Raw genomic sequence first — 18,179 nt, 5'->3', positions numbered from 1 at the left:
CACAATGTGTACTGACAGGGTACTAAGTTATCCTCCAGTTGTTGTGACCCAGTTCTTAAACTCTGGGTCGTGATCTTCACATGTTTGCCATAACTTGCTCTGTTGAGTGTCAAAGCTCCCACTCAGTGGTGGAAAGTCAGAGTCCACATCAGCATGAGAAGACACTGGCTGGAAGGACTGCTCAGCTTTGGTGCTCTTTGCTGCCCAAACATGGCTCTATTTTCACCAGAAGCTTCATTTTAAGCAGACAAACCCTCCAAAACAAACTCTCTACTAAGCTTTTTTTGAAAGGACAGTTGTGCTTGGACAAACACAAGGGAGCAAGGCAGCTCCTTTGAAACAATGCAGCCCCCATCTTGAACATGTGGCATTTGGAATTTGCAGTGATGCTGTTCAGGGGTTATATCTGACATTCAGTTTGGGGCAGCTTCTAAGAAATTAATTATGCCTTCTGTAAAAATCCAAAGGCTGCACCTCAGCCAACACGAATCCTTCTGGGAATGCTGCTGTTTTCCTCCAGGCAGCCTCTTGTTCCTGCTGAACCCAAGGATGCAGTTCCCTAGGGCAGGTCCAGAGGAAGGATGCTGTAAGGAGTGAATGGAGACAGCTGAACATGAGGCTTTAGCACACCTTGTACTAAGCTGCTGAGGATGGAAAAAATAAGGAGCCAGAGGATAGGTCTGGTACAACAGAAAGAGGGCTTTCCATGGAAAATGCAAATGCCATGAGTCCTCTGCTTCCCTCAAGACCAAAACACAAGCATGAACTCAAAGAAGCCCAAATAGTAATTAGTGGAGCAGATAGGACACCTCTCTTCCCAGCCACCTCACTCCTGAATTTACTGCTGTGCACAGATTACTTATCATGGGAGCCATTCCAAATCTCTGGATTTACTACAGGGCTTAAAAACAAAGCAAGGGCTGCTGCTGTCCCTGTAGATCTGAGTTACCAGAAAGCTGGAGGCAGAATCTGCAGCCAATGAAAGAGCTCCAGAAAGCCACCCCTGCTAAAGGTCCAAATCACCCCCAGGAAGTGTCCCTGGCCCTCAGATGACTTCAGAGGCTGAGCATTCCAACTAAATATTTCAGCTAAGCTCTTGCTTGTGTGCAGGACTGAAATCCTGGTGTGAACTGTGTCAGATAAGTCACAAAAGCTCCCACTGAATTCGGGATCGAACCACACCAGGCAGCAGCACCTTTTTACCAAGTTCAGGATTCATAATTTATCTCTCCAGTATCACAAGTTCAGTTTAAGAGGGTTGTATTAGAGGAAGAGCAGCTCCCAGGAAAAGGAATGCTCTGTATTCCTCCTCTTTGTCAGCTCTCTAACCACTTGCAGCACTGATGAATTCCACTGTCCTCCTCCACTCCAGCTTGCAAAATCCTGCTTTCCTTCTCATCTGACCTCACATACCAGCCCACCCATTCTGCATTTCTGATCTTGCTAGCAGTGTTGTAGCTATGACAGCTTCAGGATGGAAGAGGGTTTATGGGTAGAATATGGTTCTGTTTGACCAATTCATGCAGCTGGGGGGAGGAAAGAAAAAAAGAATAGCAAGTTTTAGAGCAAACAGGAAACTTTATTTCTTCTTCCTCTTCCCCATCTCTCAGACAAGGCTCCTTCTACCAGTTGCTTTGGCTGACTTGCCATCATCCCACACAGAATAAATGCACCTCTTGCTGTATGGTTGGATGGCACTCTATGGTTAACATAATCCCTCTAAAAATCATGCCTGGACTTCCAGTTTGCTACAGGGCGCATTAAAAGATAGAGTGGAGAAGCTTTTTCTGCCTGTGTGGGAGGTTTGCTAAGAAGAAACTGCCAGTTTAATGCATCCTCATCTCTGAGAGCTAATTATAGACAAAAACATCAGTACCACTGCAGAGATTACTACAAAATTACACTTTCTGTTTCGTGAGAAGGAGGCTGGGCTCCAAATACCAACAGCTGACAGAAGGATGGGAGGCAGGAGTAGTCAAGGTCTGAAAAGAAAAGTGCTCTATTTATACTTTGTGCCAAAAGATTGTATACTTAAATTAGCTGGGGAAGGGGGGTGGGGAACCAAAAGAAATTATTTCAGGTTCAGAACTGGGAAGTGATTCAGCTGACAAGCCATGGGAAAATTTCAAAGTCTAAATAAAATTGTGATTTGTTTGGAAGTATTTTTAAAGATTTACTCAGTTTCCATCTTTTAAAACATTCAGTAAATTCACTAAGATATCTCATCATGGACTTGAAACATTTAACTTGAAATATATAACTTATTTGGAATAAGTTATAATAAATTTTATAATAAATTTTATTCAGCCTAAAATTAAATGTTCTATTTAATGTCTGCCATGTCTGCCAGCCATGTTCTGTTTAGAAAAAAATATTTCAGGGGAAAACAAATAAAGCTGTGATTCTTATAGCACAAGAGACTGCAGAGTCCTTTGCTGTCTCAGTCTTGTCACTCATCTTTTGCAGCACTCACCCTCCAGCCACACCTGGGAAAGACGACTTGCAAGTATTAGGAAAATACTTCAGTGTATGCTGTGTTAAAGGTATTTTCTATTATAAAAATTATACTCCTCTTATCTCTGTGGTTATTGCTGTTGCTGAAACGAAATCTCACCCAGACCTCTGGATCTCCTGTTTGGGAAGTGTCTGCAGGTGCCAGGTGGATGCTGTATTTTGTGGGCTTTGGTGGTTTTTTTCCTTCCTGTGATTTGAATGTTGACAGAAGCATTTAGTGTTGAACAAACCCTTTTGGGCACCAACTCTTTTGGCAAGTATAATATTTCCAGTATTTTCTGTTCAGAGGAGAAAAGGCTTAATCAGGGTAGAGTCCTAATGAGTGCTGCTTTCTTATATTCATTGTTCTTGGCTTCTCTTGCTCAGCCCACATCACTCAGAGAGCTCAGCAGCCAACCCATTGCAATAACACCTTTGCTAGGTAACTGCACAGGGGAGTGTGCAGGTGTGTGCTGGTGCTCAGGGTTGCACCCAAATGGCTGCACCCCACTGAGGAAAGCAGCACCCCTGCATGCACACTGCCCACTGCAGCCCCCTCTCACCAGCTGAGACCAGCAGGGCTTTGCTCTTCAAAGCCCAAGGATGTCCTTGCTGTCCTGACTCTCCCACCAGCCCATGGGCAGATGAGGGTCTACTGCTGGATCTTCACACAACATCCAAAAAGAACCCCAAACCTGTCTCCTCCAAAGAATGAAAAGTTTTGTTCTGAGAAAAGATCCTGAAACCCTGCTCAAGGCAAAGTGTTCTGGTGTTCCCTGCTGTGCACATGTGGAAAACCAGGCTCTATTTCCCAAAGCAGCTGAGGATGTTGGAGAGCCAGGCCTGCAGCTGAAGGCTCAGCAGGAAGATGCACAGAGGAGATCATTACTTTTCCCATCTATCCTTTATTTTTCAATTCTAGCAGCTTTCATTATGTTGCAAATAGTTTTGGCTACAGTTCCACCGCCTCTTATGTTTATTCAGTCAAACAGTTAAAAATTAATGAAGTGGGTGCACTATTGATTTCAAAAGGGCCCTTTGCACAGCATCCCAACTCAAACACTGCTCCATACTGTCAGGGAAGCCTGGGGAGAGGCAATATTGTCAGTGTGTAATGCAGCCCTGCATTGTAGGCAACACAGAAACCTCTGCAGACACAGCACACAAAGCTTCAGAAGGCTTTTTAAGAGAGACATAAGATTTATTGGTTTTTTAAGAACAAAACCCCTCCCTAAAACTTTTCAATGTAAAAGATTCTATATACAAGTATCTGATGGAAAGGTAACCAGGAGATGGAAAATCTCCCAGTGATTCTACTTAGGGACTAATACTTTCTTCCTATTTCTGTTTCAGCTATTGCTGGCAAGCAATGCCATGTTTTCATCAGCTGCATGTGTTCTGCTTCCTACAGGAGCTGTGCTAATGCAGAGTCCCATGTGGCACCAGGCAGGCTGGGGGAGGCTGAAGGCAGTGCAGAGAAGGAGGAATTAACATTATTTCTAAAGTGCCAGGAAGGATGCAAAGCTCAGACAGAACTGCAGGAGGGAAGGAGGACACTGGTGCAATGAAGGAAAACATCAACAACTATTTCACAGACACATAAGCTATATATATGTATGTATCTAAAAAAAAAATAAGCCTAATAATGTATCTGCAATCACATACCTCTTGGGGAACGATCACTTCCAGGCTGGATTCAACCATCATGTTAATCATGGCAATGACACATAACAGCACTAAAAATTAAATAAAGTATCACCAGACAATACTGAGATGTGCTAACTTCATGTGAAAGGGACTTAGGGACTTAAACCCTGGAGTTTCTGGGGGAATAAGGGGACTCCTGCTCTTTGCAGAGGGATCTGCCCAGCCATAGGTGTCACAGGACTGATCCAGTCATGCTCTGAGTCTCCAGTTGCTGACAATTCTGTCATTCTACTGCACTTAACAGCAGTGAAAACAGGCAGTTGAAACAATCCATCCACCAAACACATCCTCCTCCAAATCAATGCACAAAATGCAGCATCACTGTCACATGATAAAAGAATGATTTATTAGAGCAACTTTATGATAAAATTATATAAAATAACAATTTGGTTTTTTAAAGACATCCACAATATCACCTTGAAACAAAATGTACAGATACTGCCTATAATCCAAACAAAAATAAATTACCGTTCAAAAAAAACACAACAAACCAAAAGTGGAAAGAAATCAGGGCAGAAGAAACTAATCAAAATTATACACAGCATTTCAAGAGGGCGTGGAAGAGAGAAAGTCATTAATCGATTCAAGTTATACAAACGTGTTTCAGCTTTACTCTCAGACAGCTCAGCTTGCATTTGTGTTGCATGCAAATGGAATGATCCAGTGAACAGTTCAGAACAGCAGAATCAGCAGCATAACAACAGCAGAGAGTGAAATAGGCACAATTCATCACGGGGCACATTGAAAGTGAACAGGTAGTTCTGTCTGGTCTTTGCAAAAGTTATACACATTTACCAACTTCAAAAATAGCTAGTGTGATCTGCAAAACAAGAAAAAAAACTAGTAGAGTCTTGCACTTAAATACTTTACACCTTTTTATCTTTTTCTTTTTGTCTCCTTTTTTGTCAGTAGGCTGTATGTAAACATTCCTCTAATTGTACCTTTACTAAAATACTCAAGGATGATGCAGACGTTCTTTCCTCCTGGAGCATGACCACAACATGACACCACCACAGATCCAGCTGGGTCCTCGCTCCCAAAGCTCCTACATACCCTCACAGGAATTTACATTCACCCCATCAGAAGAGAGTAACAGGATTTTACATTTGAAAGCGTCGAACTGAAAAGTTTTCAAGTATAGTGGAAGAGCTCAGGGCTGGGATTTTGGAAGGTGCTCAGGGCATCAAGCACCCAAAGCATATGGAAACCCCAAAAGAACCTGAGCACCTGCTTCCCCAAGACTTCAAAAATCCCACCCTTGATTACATTGCTTTAGTCAAACACAAAACACACAAAAGCAGTGGCCCAGGAGTGACACACAGGGCAGTGCCAGCCCTGCCAAGCTCAATGCAGGGCCCATCCACAGCTCACAGGAGCAGCAGGAATCTCGTGCACTGATCCTGAACCCCCCAGGTACACCACTACACATGGGACAGGTTCACATTGGAGTCACACAGGCATGGTTCCATGGTTGCATACAGTACTGCTTGAAAGAACCAACAATCAGCAAAGGAGTGGATAGCTCTTTGGCTTATCTGGAGCAGACAAGGGCAAACCACAGTACGGCAGAAGCAGTGAACACAAGAGAAAATATGTCGCGTTTCATCATTGACTAGCAAAACCTTTTCAAATGCAAAGATCCAAGAATGAGCATTGTGTCAAGACACAGAAGCATTTTACAGTTTGGCTGAGTCACAAATAAAACAAATCAAGCTGTGCATCCTCCCTGCCTTCACACACTCATTTCCAAATTATCAAGAGACACTGATTGTTGCATCCTCATTAGTCACTTGAAGAGGTACTGTATTTTGCAGGTTGATTTAATTGATGCAAGGTGTCTGTGGGTTTGCTCTCTTCTAGTTCAGAACAGAGCAACCAAGGGAGAAAAATCCCTCCCTGATGTGTTCAAGAATCAAAGAAGAATCAAGCAATTTTCAAGTGAAAGTAAACAGAAGTCCCATCAAGGACACATTGCAGAGAAACAGAATCCACTTGCGCATAGCCATGAAGATGTGGAAATAACAAATAATGAGAGAAGTCAGATTTATGTCTTAGTAATTCACTTGTTTCTACAGCAAAACTGAAACTAACAGCAACACCTTATCTGTGAAGGTCCTTTGACTCCTAGTGAGTTGGGGTAGCACCTGGTCAGTTCAAACCCTAACTAAGAAGGGCTTGAAAAATTGTGTTTCATATGTCAGGAATGATACCACCACTTATGATATTCACCAAGGACACAGTCAGGTATTTCAAGAAAAGACAGATCAGAATCAACGACTGAATTAACACATTCAGATAGTGCGTATATTACAGGCAGAACAACATCAAGGGCAAATTCTTTTTATTCTGCATTCATCTATGTGAAATCCAGCAGATTTCTTCATGGAAGGGCACCTCCACACAAGCAGATGAGCTTATAGCCTACTGGAAATCTCGGAAGGATATCTGCATCTACTATTTACCAGCCAGCATCTTGCAGGCTCAAAAATAAACTAATGACGTGTTGACATACTCCCATTTTGGGACTGATCCTGTCTCTGCTGAAATTGATGGAAAGCTCTCACTGGCTCCACCAGGAAAGCAATCACCTTCTTCACTAGTAAGGTTAAACACTTTGTGAGCATCCCTATTTATGTAAATTATTTTAACAGGTTCCCACAGTTACAACATCCTAGCAGAAAAGCTCAGGTAACTACTGAAGCTAACTAAGGAATCCACTACTCACCCCAAAATATAGAGTCAGCACACAAGAAGCAGTCAAGCTTGGGAAACCATTTTCACTGGTTAAACTACATACTGTATGAGGGCAAAGTGGAACTCATCTGCTCACCTTTCCCAGTAAATGTATCCTCCACAGCTACAAAAGAATTTCTTTACCTGATTACTATTTGTTGACCTGGAAGAATGAAAAAGGAATTGATACAAGACAGAAAAACCTGGGAGCAAACACATCTGGAAGAGATCCCCTCAAAACCAAAATTTTTGCTCTTAAAGCAACAAAAATTGCTTAGTGTTTTGCAGTTTAACACAAAGACAGAATATAAACCCCAACTTTTGTTATATAAGAAATTGCTCAAAGAACTGTACACAATCCTTAGTGTTTCTAGATTATAACAGACCAAAAATTAAATCCAGAGACAAAAATCCCAAACGTACCTATACAAGTGCTTGACACTGTTGAATAGTTTCTGAGGAACACCACAATGGTGGCCTTCACAAGCACTTTTGCATTGAAAAAAAATTCATAACAGAATTAGCCATAAAGGTGGAGCTACATTGAAGCCATTATTTTTTCAGTGCTGTCAAGTGATTGCACTAGTTCACAGCAACTGTGTAATTGAGTTTATTCCATGAGCCATTGGAACAGATGGTTTTCTTTGCAATTGGGTAATTGCAAACATCTTAGTCTTTGGCCCAGCCAAGAGCATCTGTAGCTCATGACGAAAAGACTGTATATCTAAATTAAAAAAGAAAAGCAGCTTAAAGACCGCATTTGTACCAAAATCATGAAAATTTGGCAAGCTAAATTGTAAAATATAACTTTTTGCACCTACCCCAAACTTTGGGTCTGAAAGAGAATCAAAAATAGTAGGTGTATTGGTAGTCTTTACATTCATACCATTATTAACTTTTATACTTTCCCAAGAGAAAAAACAAAAGGGTTTATTCTGTCTTGTTTTGGTTTTTGGACTGAAAAACAGATGCACAACTTCAGAGTGGCTTCTTTTTTATGACTGCCGAAAGGAAATCTTACACAATTGCAAGTAAGGGTTTCTCTCAGAAACCCATGATATTGCACAATTGTTCTGTTGGATTTGCAAGCTGATTCCAACAGAGTTGTAATGCTTCACTTGTACACTTCAAAAAAATTCAACCAAATAAAACCCAAACAGATATAGTACCAAAAAGGTGTGGTTTTTTTTTCAAATTGAGCCACATTACAACTTAATAGTTATAAACAGGCCAATGCAAGAGCACTTTAGCCTCAGCAGTATTGAATGGAAAATATGCAAAGCCTGTTTTCTTATGGCACACTGGAAGAATAAATAAATGAGTAATTTAGTAAAAATCAGTTTGCCTCTGTGCTGAGTATGTGCTGCTCCACAGTGCTAGTCTTGTTTAAAAGGCATACACAGACTTTCCATTCACCCTCACAGCATAGATTTTTCTTTTTTGTGCAACATGTTAGCAATCTAAAGAACTGCTCCACACAAACTGTCCACAAACCACTCATACACAATACTAATGCAACAGTAGATTACAGTATAACAGCAATACAAAATATTGTATCAGATCACATATTTCTCTCCATCTGGAATGAAATTCGAATCTTGCAAGCTAGAAGACCCACAGTTCGATTTCTGAGCGTAGTTTCTCATCTGTGCTAGGGACAAAGTCTCCAGTGTGGACCCAGAATTGTTAGCAGTCCTGACTTTAGTGGCTGTAGATTGTTTAGCAGCAGAAGATGCTTTGTTACTGGCAACTATATCCAAGTTTCCAGTAGGGTCAATGATAGCGTTTATGACTAGGGGAAAAAAAAAAAAAAAAGAGACATAAACACATCAGCAGCCATCAGCAAAGTTTCCAAACAGAAGTTTGCTGCCCTCATTTTGAAGGCAGCAGAACTGTGAGCAGTACTTTTGTTCATCTTAGTCAGGTTATTTTGCTCATTAATGCGTTCAGGTCTAAACAGCTTTAACAAGCAAAACCTCTCCCAGACTGAAGAGATGTGGACTCTCAACTTTCTGGTTAATTTGGAAAAGACAAATTAGAGCAGCCAAATGGCAAGCTTTTAGTAGGAGCCCAACATGTTGCCTGGATGTTTTTACATGCCTTTATTATGCTTTTAGATGATGCAAGAGCTTGTCTTGTTTTTCCTAATGCAGAGATCCATGTGCAAAATTCAAGTCCAAAAAGCATAGCACAGCTTATTGGCTGAAAGAGCTGCTAAATATTATTTTACCAGAACAGTCCTGCACCATATTATCTTATGGGAATATGCTAATTACCACAAACAAAGCATTTCCATAGCAACAGCTTCTACATTTCAATAGTACAAAATTTTCCTAAAAACAGGCAGTATAAGATAAATCTACTGTTGATTCCCTATGCATTCATCAGACAGCACTGTGGTAACAGCCTGAACTTCTGCATCCTTTCCCAGCTTTCACTGACAAATCAGGCCAACAATACTTTATTTTGTGCAACTCTACATTTGGGAGACAACAGGAACATTTGGGAGACAACAGGAACATTTTAGATGACCAACCTTCAAGCTGTTTTTGAACTCGCCTGAGCTCCTTCAGGATAGAACTGATTTCCTAGAAACAAAAGCATCAGAATGGAAAATTAAGCAACAAAGTACTCGACTGACACAGGAATCTAGTGTTACTGCTTCTGCCTTATCTGATCAAGAAGATTCAAGGTCAGGCCCAACTTTGTTCATTTACCAGAAAAGCTGCATTGAGGGGCATTTGGTCAGTGCACAGGGAGCCTGCTCTGCACTGTGTCACCAAGTGCTACTACAGCACCCCATTCATGGCCACAGTGGCTTTTATGAAATGCTACACCTGTACAAAAACTCCTCCTTAATACAAAATACACAAAGATAATTATAAACTCAACACCTAGACCAGACAGGGCATTTGGCCACATTTATACTGCTGCAGCACCAAGCTGCACAGGTCTAGCACGAGGTTGTTTAGCATTAATCATATTCACTGGATCCACTACTGCACTTACATCCTCACTGACAATCCCCTTCAAGGACAATGAAAGGCCATGACAGCACAAGCACCATCTTGAGGCTGAATCACCTGAGTGAATGCACCCTGAGGTGGATTTTTACTGCCCTAACATCAAACAGTTCCAGGTGAAGAAAACAAACATTCATGAGAAACACCTGTCTGCAACTGAAGCTGTGGCAACCACGTGGCAGGTGACCCTTTGGTAAATGTTTAAATGAGGCCTAATGACCCTGAACTTCAACATCTGTTAAGAAACCCTGGCTTTGAAGATCATTTGCAAAGGAACTGGGAAAGGGTTTGGTGAAACAAAACCACAGAAAGAACTCACTGTGACACTTCAAACAGTAACAAAATCCAGCAGTTCAACACATGAGAATGGACCAGAAATTCCAGAAATGGATTTGAGAAGGGTCAGAGATTGTTGGTTTGGTTTCTTACAAAGCTTTCATGGATCAAGTCTTTAGTATTTCACTGGTTTGCATGGACTTACTTTGTTTGATGTCTTCAGAATTGGCACTTCATTTTCTGAATTGATTTTGGCCTCCATTTCCTCCCAGGTCCTTTCTGAGTTTTGAAACAGAATCCTGTAATACAAAAAGCAGAGCAGATCTTAAAATTGCCATCAACAAACTGCTTGTTTAAAAGACTTAATTATCACAAGATGTGGCAACAAAAGAGATTAGTGGATTAGCAGCTGGATAAAGCTCCTTTCAGCTGATTTAGGAACAATCCAAAGTCCTTCCCTCTGATGTCTCTAGAGCAACAACAAACTTTGAAAAGATTTCACAAGCTTGGTAACATATTGCATATTTACAAGAGCCTTGTAAAAAGAGACAATCCACCAGTTTTCTGCTGTATCTCCTGCATAGGCAACATTTCAAAGTCAAGGCATCAACAGGCAAACCCAGCATCAAAATTCCAAAGGCCAAATATATGAGGAAAAGTGATAGCAAATAATCGTATTACCTCTGGTTCACTACACACACACAATTTCCTACATGTAGACTCCCTGCATCTTGATTACAGAACTTTCCAAGATAACAGAACAATATCTTCCACAAGTAGCAAGTCAACAAACTCACCGGCAAGTCAATATCAGGCCAGGGACAAGAAGTTACTTACTTCATTTTTTCAGCAAGGTTTTCTGTATTTTCACGGATTGTATGTGATAACTGGGACACTGGGTTCAACATCAGATTGTCAAAGATTACCTAAAATATGAGGACAGATTGGAAAACTTTTAGCAAAAGCAGCATATTACAAAACAGGATTTTTTTTGTACAGTAAATCATCTCCACTGAAACATCTTTGTTTGTGTGGATGATACTTGAAGTTCAAGGGAGATTAAGATGATGTGCAGCTTTACTGCAGCACTTTGGCAAAAAAGTTAATACTAACTTGTTCAGACTTTTTCTAGAGACAGAGCTGTTTGCAGTAACATAGGCATTTAAGCATTTCTGAAAGAACAGCACTTGGGACTTTCCACACTCCAAAAAAAACCCCCCAAAAGTCAAATTACAATGCAAGAAGCCCCACAAGCAGTCTCACTGATACTACCTAATGTGACACATATTAGTTCAAACCACCTTCACAGGCAGGAATCCCACCATGTTACATTCTGCTTTATTAAAATACTATCAAACTCCAAATATTCAAGTCCTGTGGCTTAGCAGAGCCTCCAGGCTTCTGCCAGGAAAGCCCACGTCAAGGTGGGGGCACTCTGAAGCTGCACCTTTTATCCAGCCTTGGCACTTCTCTACAGGAGAGGAAGGGACTGCTTCAAAACAGGACAGGATCAGTTCCAGTGGCTCAGCCCACAGTCCCCTGTATGTGCCTGTGTGAGTCACACTCCACCTCCAGAGTGGCTGTGCTGGAGCCAGCTCTGCCTCACTGCCTCCCTGAAGCCTCTGCCCAGCTCTTCCTTCCCACCACAGCTGGCAGGCAGAAAGCAAGCAGGAGCAACAGCCAGTGCGGGATCAGCAGCTTTCTCCTCCTCCTCCTGGCACCATCACCCCACTACACCTCTCATCCCAACACCATTCCCAGCCTCAAGTGCAGGACAGGCTTTCCCAGCCTTTAGCATCACCCCAGTGATTTGCAGATCACCCTGCACGTAACATTGGAGGGAGCAATGCTCACAGACTGCAGGGCACAGCAAACCAGCTTGCCACAGCCCCAGTCACACACCTCTCCTAAGGTCCAGATCCTGCCACTGCTGCTCCATGAGCAGCTCTAACCAGGATGCCAGCTGCAGAACAGTGCCATTGAACTATCAGTGCTTCTGCTTTCAAAGCTGAGATGTTTGAGTTCTTCTCTAAGACAGCAGTGAAATAGCCTAAGAAGACACTCAATGTGTGCTCCCAAAAAACAGGGGACCAAGCCTCAGGTTTTACTGGCATTTTACACAAGAGAGGAAACTTCCAGTCACTACTGGCAAGAGGGGTGGTTCTGTTCCTCTTTTTTCTTTTTAAACACTGTTTCTATACCCACACATCAGTGCTGCTGAGAAGTGTAGGCTTGGGGTTTTTTTGAGCAGCCTCCTTTGGCAGCTTACAAAGAACAAGAAGACATACAGCAGCTTAAAACCATGTCATATATAAAGTAAAGAAAAAGGTGGCCTGCCTCCTCACGGTTTCTGGTCCTTGTTTTTCTTGAGGGATCCTCTTCTCTGTTGTCGTTCATATTTTGGTCAAAATCCTTCAGTTCCACTGATCCCGGAGGCACTTTCTGGTAGTTCAGACTTGCTTCTGGAATGTGCTGCACCAACTTGGAAATAATGAGTAATGAGTCATTAAAAATTAGTAGGGAAAGCAGGTTCACAGGCACTCACTGAAGGTATTGCAGATTTAGAGGAATACTGATTCACTTAAGTCTTGTTCAGACAGGTATGGGCTTGTAAGCAAATTACTAGACCCCAATCCTGCAAGTGCCTACCCACTGGAGTCATACCACAAAACTCTGTGGGGCTATTCTACTTTAAAATTTTGAGTCTTGAGCACGTATGGAAAAGTACATCTTTGTCTTTTTTGAATTTAGCTAGAACTCAAAAGGACTCTGTTTTCCTGTTATCTTATGTCTTAATACATCAATGCAACATTAAAGACACACTCAAATTAATCAGAAACCATTTAGTAACACATGAAAGAGATGAAAAAGCAATACAAAACCACTAAAAAAGCAAATAATTAACAAGAAGAACAGAAATGACAAGACAGTTACTCCTGTTGGGTTTACTGACAAAAACTTTAAAAGAAGGGGAAGAAAATAACAGTGACAAGACAGAGATACAAAAATAATGGGATGGAAAGTGCACCTGAGATGGATATGCCAGCCGAAAAGATCTACGAGCAATCTGTGTTAAAACAGAAACAAAGAGATCAATGCTAGTGAATGACTGTGACAGCAAGTATCAAAGAGAACACAGGGTTTGGGGTTATTTGGGGTTGATATTCCCAAAAGCACATTCCTGAGGACCAGCACTTGGTGCCCACCCCCCATCATGCACTGAAGGCCACGGAGATCCTGGCCAGCAGCCAGTTCTGCTGAGGTGGCCTCGGGCAGACCCCCAGTTACTCCAAACTGGACTGTGCTGAGTGAAATCCAGAATGCTCTGGGAAAGGGATGAACACCCAGCCCAAGAGGCTCTTTGGTTGGCAAAGCACACAGCTCCTTGTGAGGAAACTGTGTGCCATCCAAGGTCCAGGCTCCCCACACTATGCAGCAGCACTTGGGTTATACACAGGCAGCAGGTGTGAGATATTATAGCACAGGGGCAGAACAGCCAAAATATTTAGCTAATAAGCTTCCTTTCATCAAGTGCAGAAACAGTAAGTTAGGCTGACTGCAGCAGTAAAAGTGTCAGAAGGGAATGAGATATTCCTACAGTGAGCAGGTCTCAGCCCAACCAGCTGAAAACAAGGTAAGGACAGCACCTGCTCCACCATCCCAGGAGATTTTGGGCATGACCTGTTCTGTTCTCACATTTTCTGTTCAATCAAAACTGTAGGCATTTCCTCTTGCTGTACCAATACTAATACTGAGTATGTTACACAACAACTTAACAAACTTAATCAGGCTCTTTAGTTTTTGTTACATCGTTATCAACATTTTTTAAAAAGACCTGCCAAAAGAATTTTATGCAGGGCTAAAATTTGCAGAAGTAGCCAGTGATTTGGGATGATCCAACCTGACTGTGTTTGCAGCAGCTGAGGTTTAAGTTTGATGGCTGAGATCTGCAGAAAGCTGAGTCCTGCAAAACCTACACGCCCCCAAAGCAAGGCATCCCAAACAACCCAAGGCTTTGGTAAACAGGAAATATTAAGGTTTCATCCTTGCTGAACTCTTTTGTTCTGTTTTGTTGGGGTTTTTTTTAATTTGCTTAATTTGTAGCAGTACTCAGCTCTGTATGCCAAGAATCTATCTTATCATAAACTATACAGCTGAGCCTAGAAAAACAAAACCACCCCAAACATACACTGGGGAAATGGAAAGCCTCTTTGGCAAACATCCAAGCCAGCACTGAACCTGAAAGAACAGAAACTGAAGAATAAGGCTTAAATCTAAGGCTTCACCTTAACTTATAAGGGGATACTCCTCATTTAAACTTTAACCAAGCTTCTTAATAAAACTAATTTAAAAAGCAGTTCATTTGAGGTTGAGAAATGCCAGCCACACACTGGTCCCAGATGATGTTTCTGGTACAGCATTAAACACTCAAAAGCGATTCCAGTATCAGTACTTATTTTTCCTGCATTTTCCCCACTTTTTTGGAATATATATAAATATTTAGTACTAGAATGCAGAATGGCATACAACACTGCATAAGCCATTGTAGCATAAGAGACACCCATACAGAGAAAACTTTTCTTACTCACATAATTCCTTCTATCAGATCTTTCAATATATTACTATTATAACCATGGTAGCTATTTCTCATCACTATGTCCTTTCCTAGAATATTTAATATAGTTTTTTTGATAAACACTCACAAAATTCACAGTGCTTAGCATCACACACACTGATCTTCAGAAATTTCCCAGCAGCTTCTCTGCATCAAGCCAAAATTATTAATTCAGCACAGTTTCAACAACACTCAGACTGGGGGAAGCAGGCATGGCAGTGCACTGGTGCTGAATCTGGTCCAGCACCAAAGATGAGGTGTCTGGTTATTAAACTCACATCAGTTTAGACTGTTGGCATTCATAACAAGACCCCCAAGCTGCACTGTTTAGGATCCCAAGCTAGGATCTGGCTCCACATCTCATCTGCCAGCAGCAAGCCCTGCTGATGGAACCTGTTCCTGGCTATCGATCACATCAGGCAGCAACACCGATGCACTTTGCCATTTGGGATGTACTCAAATGGGCTACCAGATGCTGGCCCTGCTGAAATCATGCTGATATCCACTCCTGTTCAGAGGAAGCCTCATTAGAAACCTTTAGAGTGTTTTCAGCCACTACCTGAACACACCAAAGGTTATGGCTCCTGATCTGTCTTCCCTGATTAATATCAGTGCTTCGTCCTCCTTACACCACTGTAAGATCTCAAAAACTGCTCTGGTAGTGGGCACTGCCAGGAGGACTCCCTACAGTGTGACAATCCTGAATTTACTCTCCTGACTGTTGTGAGGGACTGACTGGCATGTCCCACACAGCAGCACTGCAAAACCACAGAGAAACCCTCATCCAGGTGTGAGCAATCCTGGGTTTGTGATTCTGCTATTCATCACCACACTTTGGAGCCTGTCATTTTGCACAGAGCAGAAACACTGTTTTCCAGGTGTCCTCCACTAGCAGCTGGGAACATCCCTCTATATGAACTGAGTTATGGTTGAACCCTTCAGTGGCACTCCAAAAAAAAGCAGGGATGCTGCTCTTCCTTCCCTACTTTTCTGTAAGCAAGTGGGAGCCCAGTAAAATGTTTCATTTGCAAGTCAGAAGTACAGTAGGTATGTCACCATTACTGCTTGAAAAGAATAATACAAAAGGCAGCTTGGCAGGCGTGGCACTTGCAAGGAAACAAAGCAATAAAACACTTTATCTCAGAGCCTGCAGTTATTGTGAAACATTTGTGCACTTTGGCTCCAAAAGGCCCCAGGACAAACCCCTCCCTGAGCAGGCTGCAGCTGATCTCAGTTTAGCACAATCACAGCCACACTCACCTGATCTTCTGGGTATCTCCCTAAACTTCTGCTTGATCTAGTGCCGATCACAGCAGGATCACAGGGCCTCCAAGGACCCTCTTGGCAGAGTAACAGCCTTGGTCTCAGCTTTGAACCCTGCCTAGGATGGGTCTGCAATTCTCACAACAGTCAAAGACAACAGGGGGCCAGGGGAACCATCTGAGCAGCAGAGAGCTGTGTATTTTTTAAGCCCACACTGGTGGTACACAGGAGAGAATTTGGATTTAAACAGTAGCAAAGGCAATTTTGCTTCAGCATCTGAAGCCTCCTGGTGACCTTGCAGCCAAATTTGAGCTGAGCTGGTCCCTGTGCTGCAGCACCGGTGAAACAAATTAAGAAATTGCCTCTCTCCTTCCCAGCCTAGTGCAGACAAACTGTGCTCCACAGTTTGGGAGGAAGCCACAGCTTCACTGAAGGGCTGGGGGACAGCACTTCCCAAGCTACCTGCCTGCCTCCCTGCCCAGCTCCCAGAGTCCTTGCCCTCCTCCATCAATACTCAGCTGGAGGGAAGGGATTCAAGCAACACCTGCACAGCATTTCAACAGTCCTGGCAGAAAGGACACAGCAGAAGCACAAAACACAGCTGACACAGAGTGCAGCCAGCACACACGGTCAGTGCCTTGTGTGAAACAAAGAGGAAGGCTCTGGCTCCCTGGCACAGCAGCACAACACATTCCCCTCCATCCTGTTCCTTAGATGCAAATTTCAGGGACCAGCATCCAAACAGAAGCCTTGGGAAATTACATGATTCTGGCTGCGGCAGAGAGGAGAAAATGAAGAGCACCCTGCATAGGCTGCAGTTGGTCTTTCTGGTGGTGCTTTTTAGGAGTACAAGGAATGAAGGTTTTTTTCAGTGCTGCAGCAACTGGGGATGCTGCCCTGGTCTCCCACCCCAGCCATGCCCCAGGCACTCACTAGCACCGAGGGGCAGAGATGTCAGTGATCCCACCTTACCTCTTCTCTGGCAGATATGGTGGAAGCTGGAGTGTTGGGCACAGAGCTGAGGCAGGGGCTGGGTCCTGTCCCCGAGGAACTCTGTGAGTCCCCATCTCCAGCAACGTCGTGAATCTCCCGAGCAAGGATGGCCACATCCTTCACCAAGGTCTGGCTGAGCCTAAAGCACAGGCAACGAAGCAGAACCATCAGGACACAGAATACAGCACGCCTCACGTTCATAACATATAAAAAGAGAAGCCACAAAAGGTTTGTGGGAACTATAACCTCTGCAGAGGCTAGGGCAAGCAGGGCTTTTTGGGCTGCCTTGGCTGAGGAATGTTCTAGCTGCATAAAAAATAAATCCCCTTCCCTCCTGAATCCAGCTTCAAAGTGGAGAATTGATATAAAGCAAATGCTAGTGACTACACACTGCCACAAATTAGAGACAATCCATAAAAAAAATTATGCTATTGCTCCCCCACCCATTCACTCTACTTCTTCCTCTTGTTTGTTTGCTTTCTTAATATAGTACAGCTAATTTTTCTTCCTGGGTCTTGTTTTCCATTAAAAAGTACATACAGGGAAAAAAACTTTTTTTTTTTTTACTAAAAGAAAAAAAACTCAATTTCCCTTGCATTTTCCTTGTGGTCCGTAGACTGAAAATCATAATATGCCTCCACATTCTCCACAAGAGCTGAAGGATTATGAGGATATGCATAGCATACATTCGAGGGATCTGGTTTTCAGAAACCAAATCTTGAAACTTCAAGCCCCTTGACAGGTGTCCAGTTAACACTCACTGTTGGCAGGACCTTGCTCTATCTGCCCTTGAGCTCAAAAACAGTTCCTAAGTCTCTGGATTGTTGGTAGTAGAGCTTTAAAAAACCCCTTCAGACCTGAAGTAGCTGTTGTGGTAGTTTTAAAGGAAAGCTTCCACAAGAAAAGATAATCTTACAGCTAGTCAGATTCATTTGAAACAACTATCTTCTTTTAATGAAAAAAATCAAAACCAACCAACAAAAAAAAACAAAAAAAAAACAAAAAAAAACCCAAAACACCCCACCCAACAAAAACCCCCATTATTATGGAATATTCCAAGTTGGAAGGCACCCACA

At 42.5% G+C, this 18,179-nt stretch overlaps 1 protein-coding gene across 1 annotated transcript in view; it reads right to left on the bottom strand.

The window, feature by feature from the left end:
• Nucleotides 1-4,524: 4,524 nt before the first annotated feature.
• The window catches only part of CEP170B (centrosomal protein 170B), a 58,326-nt gene continuing 44,671 nt past the window's right edge, over nt 4,525-18,179 (bottom strand). Inside the window, 7 exon segments of the mRNA XM_036383515.2 lie at nt 4,525-8,725; nt 9,470-9,521; nt 10,438-10,531; nt 11,070-11,158; nt 12,570-12,713; nt 13,261-13,299; nt 17,083-17,242. Of these exon segments, the coding sequence (XP_036239408.1) occupies nt 8,490-8,725; nt 9,470-9,521; nt 10,438-10,531; nt 11,070-11,158; nt 12,570-12,713; nt 13,261-13,299; nt 17,083-17,242 (814 nt within the window). The 3' untranslated portion in view covers nt 4,525-8,489.

Source organism: Molothrus ater, chromosome 6 (genome assembly GCF_012460135.2).
Source record: "Molothrus ater isolate BHLD 08-10-18 breed brown headed cowbird chromosome 6, BPBGC_Mater_1.1, whole genome shotgun sequence".
NCBI classification, from domain to species: Eukaryota; Metazoa; Chordata; class Aves; order Passeriformes; family Icteridae; genus Molothrus; species Molothrus ater.
Note: the sequence above shows the minus strand (reverse complement) of the source record. Positions and strands in the feature narration are given on the sequence as shown.